Below are 11,611 nucleotides of genomic sequence, written 5' to 3'. Positions count from 1 at the left end.
TAGGAGAATAGAGGTTGGGTGAGGAGAGGAATAAAATAGTACTGAGGGTGGGCCCCTGGTCTGAAAACTTTTTGTGGGCCCCTGGTCTAAGGTTTTTTTGGTGGGCCCCTGCCCCTGGTCTTAGGTTTTTTGGTGGGCCCCTGGTGTCCCAGTCCGACACTGAAAGTGTTAATAAATTTGGGATCAAAATAGCTGCAAAAACAGGTATTGACTGTCTTTTCATATATTTGATTCATTTACTGGCGTGTGCTTAGGCCAGTGCCAAATCCCTGCATCCCCTCTCTTGACTTCGTGTGAATTAATTTGCTGTACCCCAGTAGTATGAGCTATGCTGTCAAGGATGATGTCACAATTACATCCTGCTAATTAACCATTAGTCAAATAATACTCCTTTACATGCTAGTTTTTTAAGCCCAGTAACAGCTAAAAACATATAGATCATATATTTTGATGTCACTATATACTGTATATAATAATGCATCCAGATGTAGCCCATCATGACTGTTCTTAACCTATGCTAAGTCCCCCCAATCACATATTCAACAAATAAACACATCATTCACAATGATTCATCCACTTATTGATTTACCTCCTGTCTAGATTCCTGAATATGGGCAAATATGGGAATTACTAAGTAAAGGAGTTATTAACCCCCTCAACATTTTTTTGGCAAAATGAAAACAATAATTCTAAGTAACTTTCCATTATACATTCACTGCAAATTTATATATAAATGTAATTGCTGATGAATACAGTATCTGTCTGCATCTTGCTCGTTATGACTATTTAAACAATGTATCGGAAGCCAACTAATTAAAGGACAAGAAAAGGTAAAGTCACTGGGGGATACCAATATGTTAGGCACCTCACGGTGATAGGGGCGATTTTGTGATTTTCCATTAAGCTGCATTCTGGTAGCATTTGCCAGGTGTTAGGGCAGGGCTGTTGGTGTATAATAAAGTTAGAAAAATTACTATATTGGCCTTCACCAGTCTGGACAATACAAGGGATCAATTGTAAGATGACTGTGTTCTATTAGCATTAATTGACCTTGAAAACACACACTAGGTTAAATATCCCAGAACTTAAAATATGGGGCCCGCGGTTGGAAATACACCCGCTAATATTTCAATGCTAATAAATGGATAATTTCATGTGATGTTACAATTTATATGTCAGTGATTCTATGGTTGGATTCAACCATGGCTGTACATCCCCCTTCCCACACTTTTCTTTCCTTCTGTATCCCTCCCCCTCCTGGTAAAAAAATATCCCAGAACTTGGCCCACATGTGTCCAGCAATAAAATGATAATGAGCATTTGTCTGTTGGTCATGCTAGGCTAAGCCTGCACATCTGACAGACCTAACCTGGCAGCAAAAGATGTTTTTGTTCAGGGGGCTCAAGGTAGGATATTGTGCAATGCAAGTTTAAAAAGGGTCAACAATTAATGTGGAATTTCGATGATGGACAGCATCATATTTTTGTATAAATAAAAAGCCTTTATTGTTGCATGGCTACGACCAAAGATACAGTAACGTTTCGAGTCACATCCTGGCTCTTTGTCAAACTAACTGATACATTTATCAGACTTCCTTATAAAGCGCTCCAGATAGCGCCCTCTGGTGTGCTAAGTTAAGTACAAAACATGGTCTGTTTAGAACATTAAACACACAAAGTTTCCAATACTATACAATGTATCTATACAAATGTAAACAATATATCTTGTTGCCACTGGCATTTATCTGTTCGTGTAATCCAAGAGTTTCCTTACTCTATCACCACCCCGTCTAGGGCGGGGTACAGTTTCCACTACCTGAAACCGTAGCTGTTTTACCCCATGGCCCATCTCCACAAAGTGCCCCGCTACAGCTTGCTCAACCTTTTTAGTTTTGATAGCCGATATATGCTCCCTTTTCCTTTCCCTCACTTGGTGGTTGGTTGTCCTACATACAAGAACCCAAACAGGCATTTAATCACATAAACTGCATATGTAGTCAAACAAGTGTGGTACCCTTTGATTTTAATAGGGGTACCCTTCCGGGGATGATAAACAGTTGGACCTTTCAAACAATTAGTGCAACAGTTGTAATTCAAACATGGAAACATTCCATTTGTCCTGGGTTGCAAGGTCGATCATCCACACCTCCCAAGTCGGATTTTACCAACATTCAGCCGATCGTAGGTCCTTTTTTGTACTGGAGGAGATTTAAAAGCTGGTACATTGAGAATGCCATCCCTCAAAAGACTCCAGTGTTTCCATAAAATATTAGCTATTTGGGGACTTATTGTAGTAAAAGTAGAGACAAATGAAATACGTTCCAACTGTTTCTGGGTGCCACCCAATAGAACTTGATCTCTATCTAACTGTTCCACTTCTAAACGCTGTTGGACAAGTAATTCCGTGGGATATCCCCTTATCCTGAATTTCTCCTGCATTTCATTTAGCCTATGCCCCAGTACCCTGGGTTCATTGACTATTCGCTTGACACGTGTAAACTGGGATTTTGGTAAGGCTCTTTTCACTTGGACTGGATTTGCTGAATCAAAATGCAACAGTGTATTCCTGTCTGTTGGTTTAGTATATAGGTCTGTTAGTAACATACCACCAGACCTATATACCCGAGTGTCCAAAAAAGGGATCTCCATTGTATGTACATGTAAGGTAAACTTAATATATTGTGACACCGAATTAATATGTTGGACAAAATTGTCCAAGGTCCAACGTGGCCCCACCCATATCGCGAACACATCATCGATGTAACTGCAATGGATACCGGTGGAGAGCTAAGGGATATGGCGAGTCCCTAAAGAACCGCAAGCTGATGTACCAGCCCAAACAGAGAGGACCTGCAGAAAGACGTGAAAAAGCAGGGCAGTCCGGATCAGTCCCAGGCTCCCCACCGTCAACGTCCTTAACATCTTTTTTAGATGGATCTCAGGCTATAGCCACATCGGAGGAAGAAAGCGTGGAGGGCGCAAACATCACAAAAAAACAGCAGCGATCATACAACCGGCACAGGCCCAGATGGTGGTGAACATCTCATCAGTCATCCTGACACAACCCCAATTACAGGTACTGGAAAAGGGGCTTTCTTTTGTAATTACTTCAAACACAGACTTTTTTGAACTTGACCTTGAACTGTACAGATTTTTTTTGGGCAATTAAGTTAAAATAACACTTTGTGGGTGTAGAATGTGTAGACCCTCCCTTAATGCTTAATACCTTTAAATGGAAAGAGTTAAATTTGAAGAGACCTAGTCGCTATAACACTGATGATAATAATGTATTTATTAATACATATATTCAGAATGTTACTAAGGATGTTTCCGTCTTAGAGGACAGAATTAGAAAGGGTGAGCAACATTTTACTCCACATAATCTAACTAAAGAACAATATATGATACTAAATGATTTAATGTCTAATCAAACACTTGTTATAAAACAAGCGGATAAGGGGGGAGCACTGGTGGTAATTGATAAAGTGTTATACACAGAGGAAATAATATGTCAATTATCGGATGATAAGACTAATAAATGTGTTGCCACCAGTCCTCTACCCCTTATAAAAAAGAAAATATTGGAGCTAGTCGGGACGGCATTGAAAGCAGAAATCATTGATACCACATTATTTGCATTTTTACAAAATAAAATTTGGTAAATCTAATTTTTTATATCTTGCCAAAAATTCATAAAATATTACAATGCCCACCCGGCCGGCCAGTTGTATCCTGTATGGATTCAGTATTAACACCTCTTTCTGTGTTTGTAGACAAAATCATTAACCCTTATGTTCCTCAGCATAAGTCTTACATCAAGGATACAGGAGATTTTGTGGTGAAGCTAAAGGAGATAGGCCCCGTACCCGATGATGCTCTGTTCGTAATCTTGGATGTGGAGAGCCTCTACACCTCCATCCCACATGATGGGGGTGTCGAGGCTGTCCGTATGGAACTGGAGAATGATGATGCCTTAGATTGTTCACAAAAATAATTTATCTTAAACTGTCTGGATTTGGTTTTGCAAAATAATTATTTTCTTTTTCAGAACAAATTTTATGTACAAATTAGACAGCCATGGGGTCCAACGTAGCTCCCTCATATGTGAACATATACATGAATGGATTCGAACAAAAGTATACTTACATTAATATAGAATACCGTGAGCACTGTTTGCGGTGGTATCCTTACATCGATGATCTGTTCGCGATATGGGTGGGGCCACATTGGACCTTGGACAATTTTGTCCAACATATTAATTCGGTGTCACAATATATTAAGTTTACCTTACATGTACATACATTGGAGATCCCTTTTTTGGACACTCGGGTATATAGATCTGGTGGTATGTTACTAACAGACCTATATACTAAACCAACAGACAGGAATACACTGTTGCATTTTGATTCAGCACATCCAGTCCAAGTGAAAAGAGCTTTACCAAAATCCCAGTTTACACGTGTCAAACGAATAGTCACTGAACCCAGGGGACTGGGGCATAGGCTAAATGAAATGCAGGAGAAATTCAGGATAAGGGGATATCCCACAGAATTACTTGTCCAACAGCGTTCAGAAGTGGACCAGTTAGATAGAGATCAAGTTCTATTGGGTGGCCCCCAGAAACAGTTGGAACGTATTTCATTTGTCTCTACTTTTACTACAATAAGTCCCCAAATAGCTAATATTTTACGGAAACACTGGAGTCTTTTGAGGGATGGCATTCTCAATGTACCAGCTTTTAAATCTCCTCCAGTAATGTCCTACAAAAAAGGACGCACGATCGGCTCAATGTTGGTAAAATCCGACTTGGGAGGTGTGGATGATAGACAGTCGACCTTGCAACCCAGGAAAAATGGAACGTTTCCATGTTTGAATTACAACTGTTGCTCTAATTGCTTGAAAGGTCCGACTGTTTATCATCCCCGGAAGGGTACCCCTATTAAAATTAAAGGGTACCACACTTGTTTAACTACATATGCAGTTTATGTGATTAAATGCCTGTATGGGTTCTTGTATGTAGGACAAACTACCCGCCAAGTGAGGGAAAGGATAAGGGAGCATAAATCGGCTATCAAAACTAAAAAGGTTGAGCAAACTGTAGCGGGGCACTTTGTGGAGATGGGCCATGGGGTAAAACAGCTACGGTTTCAGGTAGTGGAATCTGTACCCCGCCCTAACCGGGGTGGTGATAGAGTAAGAAAACTCTTAAAGAGGGAAGCATACTGGATCCGCCACCTGGAAACCTTAACCCCCAATGGCCTCAATAAAGAATACGATTTGCAGACAATTTATTAAAGTTTTGCTTTTAACCTCGATTTTAATATTTATATTTTGCATATTTATTTACACTTAATAACGTGAACAGTTTGTATTACATGAACAGATAAGTGCCAGTGGCAACAAGATATATTCTCTTGAGATCTCAAGAGAGCTCGAGATCCTGACAATAGAAAGATTATTTGCCGGCACAGGACTGATTCCGAGCACTGGACACACACAGAGTGGGACTGAGAAGGACACATATGGACAGATAAGGAATTTAGATGCGATATAAGGAATTTATATGCGAGATTTATCCTGTGAGTGTAACTTTTTATGCAGGGATATGTTGAACTACAACTAAATACTGCACTTAGAAAAGATCCTTTGTCTCTTTGCACTTTTATTTCTTTTACTACAGATTTCTATATACTTGGAGCGGGAGTACTCCAACACTAAAAGCTGCAGAGCGGGGAAACTAACATTATTGAAACAAACAGTGATTCCCAGTAACCTCATCTCCAGGAGCGCCGCAGGTGGTAAATTGGTGTGCAACAAGATATATTGTTTACATTTGTATTGCTACATTGTATAGTATTGGAAACTTTGTGTGTTTAATGTTTTAAATAGACCATGTTTTGTACTTAACTTAGCACACCAGAGGGCGCTATCTGGAGCACTTTAAAAGGAAGTCTGATAAATGTATCAGTTAGTTTGACAAAGAGCCAGGATGTGGCTCGAAACGTTACTGTATCTTTGGTCGTAGCCATGCAACAATAAAGGCTTTTTATTTATACAAACACGGTGCTGTCCATGAACGAGATTTTGCTGTATTGAGTGGATTGTGGCCACTATTGGAACGTGCACCTACGGAGTGGAGGAGTGTGTGCTGACTCGTATATTCCTTAACAATTAATGTGGCCACAGCCCTTGTGTCCCCCTGGAGCATATTTGTCAAACAAGCATATCTGCCAATGCATTAGCTCATCAGATTATTCAACCCTCATGGCAATGATCAGATCACATGGGTGGGCCCATTTGGACTTTTCTGCCACAGATGGGTTCATGTTGGAAATTTTGTCATATATAGAACAGGTTTAGACAATAATGGGAAAGCATATGACAGTTTTGTTGGATATTTAGCTGTGTGGCTTAGCCACAATCACCCTAGTTTAGGCTAGAGTTGCATTTTCACCACAAGCATAAATACACTGGGTGAAAAAAACATGATCCATCCATACCTCTTGAATGACAAGTCAGAGGCAGTGGCATAACTCTAGGGGGTATTCAGTAATGTAATTAGAGGGGGGCGGGCCCTGGCGCGAGATGCGCAGCTGGGCCCCCCCCCGTACGCCCGGAACTGCACGGGATTCATTGCGCGCGAGCTGCCGTGAGGGGGTGCGGGCCCTGGCCCAATCGCACCCCCTGCTCCCCCAGTAGTTACGCCACTGGGGGTATTGACCCCACAAATGCTCCTCCCCTTGGGGTGGCAAGGTTTATGGGTGACACTAAGGCCTTAGGGTCCTGAAATTACACTCCCCATTGAAAGAGAGGAGGCAGGAGTGGCAGTACCATGTCAGAGAGGCCTGTAACTTGGGAGCTGGGGCCCTCTTTACCTCAAGTATCAGTTATACCTTGTTTTTTGTGAGTAAACGTGTATGTTCAATATATACTGTACACTGATTTATTGTACAGTACTGCACAGGGCCGGAACTAGGGGTAGGCAGAGTAGGCACGTACCTAGGGCGCAAAGCTGAGGGGGCGCCAGGCACGTACCTGCTCTGTCGCCTACCCCGTGTCCGGTCCCGTCTCTCCTCGACTGGCACTGGCGTAAATGCGCTTCTGCGCATGCGCGCGCACATTTCGCGCATGCGCACTGGAGCACACTTTCACGCATGCGCAGTCGAGCGCACGCAGAGCCGGCGCCTTGGCCCGCCAGGCTGCCTAGGGCACCTGGCCGGGTTGGATCGGCTCTGGTACTGCAGAATATGTTGGCACTTGATAAATATGTGATATCTATTAATAACATTGGCATCAAGCATCAGACCGTTAAAATACCAGCCAGGTGTCAACACTATGTGATAATAATGCTGTTGCATCATAAAATGCTGGGGCCACATTGTCATGAATTTCTGGGGCAGTGTCATTAAATTATGTAGGTTTTTGTAATACAATGTATATTGCCAGTGTTAGACTAACCTGCCCAGATACCAGGCCCCTGCTGCTCACCCAGTCATTGGACTTTATTTGCCTATTCATGAACATTGCCTACTTCTGTATCAGAACACAGAGCGAAGGATGGAGGATAGAGAGGAGGCTAGCAAAATAAAAAAGATTACTAAGAACAGGAGAAAAATGAGTGTGGAAAGTGGGCCTGTGGTGTATGATTTTATGGTGAGCCCCTGGCGAACAGCTTCGTGAAATGCTGGGCCCACTCATACAGTGTTGGGGCCACTGTAAGGGTTGCCTCCTTTATAAAATATTCTTACCGGCCAGTGGGGACAGTGACACACCAGGAGGTGGGGCGATGACGTAAAGGGATGGGATGATGATGGCGAGGAGATGACATCGCCAGAAAATCTTTGCGAAGGATGAAGAGTAAAGTAAGTTTTTACTGGATGAGGGGTTTAAGGGGGTGGATTGGGGGCGGGCCAGGGGCTGCACTTTGGGATATTACAAATTTACCAGCAACAGCCTTGGCAGGTGTTTTCCCGGCTAGGCTGGTAAAATACTGGCCTGATGGCAACCCTAGCCACTGTACATGAAGGAGGACTGTTAGGGTTGCCACCTTTTCTGGAAAAAAATACAGGCCTTCCTATATATTTGTCCTTTTTCCCTATTAATAAAATTGGGATCAACCATCATTTTTACTGGCTAGGCCGGTAAAATACCGACCAGGTGGCAACCCTAGTCACTGTACATGAAGGAGTCACAAACCTATATGACCTTTCTTTCTGGGTGTGTCTTTTACATTGCAAACTGGTTTCAAATGTGGGAATGAGCTCTGCTGGAATGGGTGTGACCACCAAACGTGACCATTGTGAGGAAAAAGTAGCCCTGGCAAAAGTATCAAAGCAGCCCATGTAATCATGATATATATTTCCAACCCCATGGTTAACTAGAACGAATGTTTATTAATAGATATTTTAATATATAAACCCTATGTGCTAGAACTGTCTTTTGCAACAAATATCTAGTTTCTGTCACAACTATTCTATCAGATGGATTAGTGGCCCTATACTTACAGTATATTCTAAATTTTCCTTTGTGTGCCCCCTGGCAGATAAAAGATTAACATGTGTGTCATAGGGCCAAAGTGTGGCATACTTGAAGAAACTAGGCTGCCTCATGCAACAGCTCATTTACATTTCTAAAGTGAGTGGCTCATTTACATATTAAATACAGACCTAATTTGCATTTTTAGGTGAGCAGCCCATTTATGTTTTAAAGCAAGTGGCCCATCAGGCATTTGCCCGAACCCACAGATTGCCAGTCCGGGCCTGTGCTCTACAGTCAGTGCCTATGTTTGTGCTTTTTCAAGCATTTTATGAGGGTGGTGTTACTAAGGGCAGGAGCCCCTGAGGAAACACACCCAGACAATGCTGAGCTCCCTGGGACCAGGTACACTTTTTCAATAGATATTCATGGAGAATTCCAAAGTATATGGGGCCCAGGGGTGTAACTATAGAGGAAGCAGACCCTGCGGTTGCAGGGGGGCCCAGGAGTGTAGGGGGCCCAGTGAGACCCTAATTAATTAGCAATTTTAATATATCTTGGTAAAATAGGCAAACTTATAAATATTTTGGGGCCCTAAATTGAATTTGCTATGGGGCCCAGTAACAACTAGTTACGCCACTGATGGGGCCCCTGCAAGGATTTATTGCTACACTAGAGGCGTGGCTTAAGTTAGTGGGCGTGTCTTAATCATTTAGGGGGGGGCCGAATCGCACAGTTCTCACCACTTTAAAGTCGCTTCTTTAACTGTGTAGCCTGAAATGTGCGAACAGAAGATGCTGTGCACTCGCGAATAGATGTGCGGAGGAGTCTTCCACCAGCAGAGGGAGACACCTGTTTTTTTCTAGCACCACCCTAATTGGCTGACGGAGTGCAGGCTCAGGATGTTGATAAGCCTGTTGTTGAAGGTAACCAGCAGTTCATACAGAGTGGAAGGAGCGGCAAAGGAAGGGTTGGGATTGAGTGGTTCCCCCTGCCTACCCTCTGTTGGATTAATCCAGTGCCCAGTACCGCGCCGCTGTGTTAAGGACAAGTGAAACCAAAGCGCTGAGCAGAGGGGAGTTGTACAGGAGGCTTTGCGTTCCGGATTGGTAGCGCTGTCTGGAGTCCACGGATGATCATGGAATGATCGGGGAACCGGTTTGCTTTGCTCAGTTGCTGCGGGGATCCCGCTTCACCGGCCCGAGGAATGGTGCTGACAGCACCCCGCAGTAGTGCAACCCCAGCCAACAGCATGGAGACCTCGTCGCCTGTCACAACTACAGTGTAAGACAAGCATGTGTGTTATATCAGCAGCACTGCTCCCCTGTGTGACTTCTGCAGATCCCCCAGTCTGCCCAGATACTGCGTCTAACCAGACGCACATGCACCAGCTGCGCCTTCTACGCAAATCTGACCGACTGGATGTGGGGCTCGCTGGCATTTCCACTATTTACTGTGGAACCTATTGCATAGTAGTATATGGGGCTTCATATGGGCACGGGCTGCTGGGATGCTCAGTCATCTACAACTTCATATGTACTAACATAGCTTGCTCCGCCAGTACAGGTTGTATATATCTAAGCTGGGCTATACTTTTTTCTTTTTTTTTTTACACTGGCTAGGCCTTCACTGATCCTAAAGCCTGAGAGCAGCTATTGACCTTACAAGACCTCCTGTGGGGGATGGCTGCTACCCAAATGACAGCTGATCAGTAAAAGGTTCTGCTTTTGCTGTGGGAGGCTGCCCACACTGTACTGTATTCTGGATATGAACACACATCAGAGCACAGGCAAAGCTAAAGGGATACTGTCATGGAAAAACATTTTTCAAAACACATCAGTTCATAGTGTTGCTCCAGTAGACTTCTGCACTGAAATCCATTTCTCAAAAGAGCAAAGAGATTTTTTTTTTATATTCAATTTTGAAATCTGACATGGGGCTAGACATATTGTCTTCCAGCTGCCCCCAGTCATGTGACTTGTGCCTGCACTTTAGGCTGAAACTAATTTCTGGCAGGCTGTTATCTCTCCTACTTAATGTAAAGGTGGCCATACACGGGCAGATAAAGCTGCCGATATCGGTCGTTAAGATCAATTTGACAGTTTATCTGCCCGTGTATGAGGGCTTACGACGGGTCTTCCCAATTGATATCTGGCCACGATATCGATCGGGAAGGTTTGATTTCAACCCGACCGACCCGTTGGAGCCCCTTGGCGTATCGAAATCCGATCGTTTGACCATACGGCCGAACATTCGGATTACCCCCAATATAGCCATGCCGTTAGTGGCATGTTGGGGAAAAATATGCTCGTTTGGCGATGTCGCCAAACGAGCGGATCTTTGAGTCTATGGCCAGCTTTAGACCATTTCGGCAGCTTATCCGCCCATGTGTGGGGGCTCCTGACGGGTCCAACCGATCAATATCAGGCCAAAAATCAGCTAGATATTGATCGGTCAAGTTTGATTTTTTTGTACGATTCAGGACTGAATCGGCTAGTTGATGCTGTCCTGCGACCCGTCAAAGTCCATTCGTAGTATAGTAATCCGATTGTTTGGCCTCAGGGCCAAACGTTCGCATTCATCCAATATCGCTCAGCCGTTAGTGGGCATATCTGGTCAAGATCTGCTCGTTTGTCGACCTTGCCAAACGAGTGGATCTTAGTGTATGGCCATCTTAAATGAATCAGTCTCAGTGGGACTTGGCTTTTACTATTGAGTGTTGTTCTTAGATCTACCAGGGAGCTGTTATCTTGTGTTAGGGAGCTGCTATCTGGTTACCTTCCCATTGTTCTGTTGTTAGGCTGCCGGGGGGGGGGGGTAAAGGGAGGAGTGATATCACTCCAACTTGCAGTACAGCAGTAAAGAATGACTGACGTTTATCAGAGCACAAGTCACATGACTGGGGGCAGCTGGGAAACTGACAATATGTCTAGCCCCATGTCAGAATTCAAAATTAAACAATGGATTTCAGTGCAGAATTCTGCTGGAGCAGCACTATTAACTGATGCACTTTGAAAAAAAACATGTTTTCCCATGACAGTATCCCTTTAACTTCTGGAAGCCTTATTCACTTATTATTAGAGGTACAGTAACATTTGTCACGTGGGTATAACCTGATAGGCCATGGTTTGCTTACA

At 43.5% G+C, this 11,611-nt stretch overlaps 1 protein-coding gene across 2 annotated transcripts in view; it reads left to right on the top strand.

The window, feature by feature from the left end:
• Window positions 1-9,238: 9,238 nt before the first annotated feature.
• Window positions 9,239-11,611, top strand: part of LOC108704958 (kelch-like protein 2) — a 73,869-nt gene continuing 71,496 nt past the window's right edge. Inside the window, exon 1 of one of the 2 annotated variants that reach the window (XM_041589268.1) lies at window positions 9,239-9,758. Coding sequence is in view for 1 of the 2 variants with exons in the window: in XM_018241704.2 (XP_018097193.1) it covers window positions 9,682-9,758 (77 nt within the window). In the remaining variant the exon portion in view is untranslated. The remainder of the gene's footprint in view (window positions 9,759-11,611) is intronic. The other variant, XM_018241704.2, reaches the window with a different exon arrangement.

The sequence above is a fragment of the Xenopus laevis genome, chromosome 1L (genome assembly GCF_017654675.1).
Source record: "Xenopus laevis strain J_2021 chromosome 1L, Xenopus_laevis_v10.1, whole genome shotgun sequence".
In the NCBI taxonomy this organism is placed as follows: Eukaryota; Metazoa; Chordata; class Amphibia; order Anura; family Pipidae; genus Xenopus; species Xenopus laevis.
Note: the sequence above shows the minus strand (reverse complement) of the source record. Positions and strands in the feature narration are given on the sequence as shown.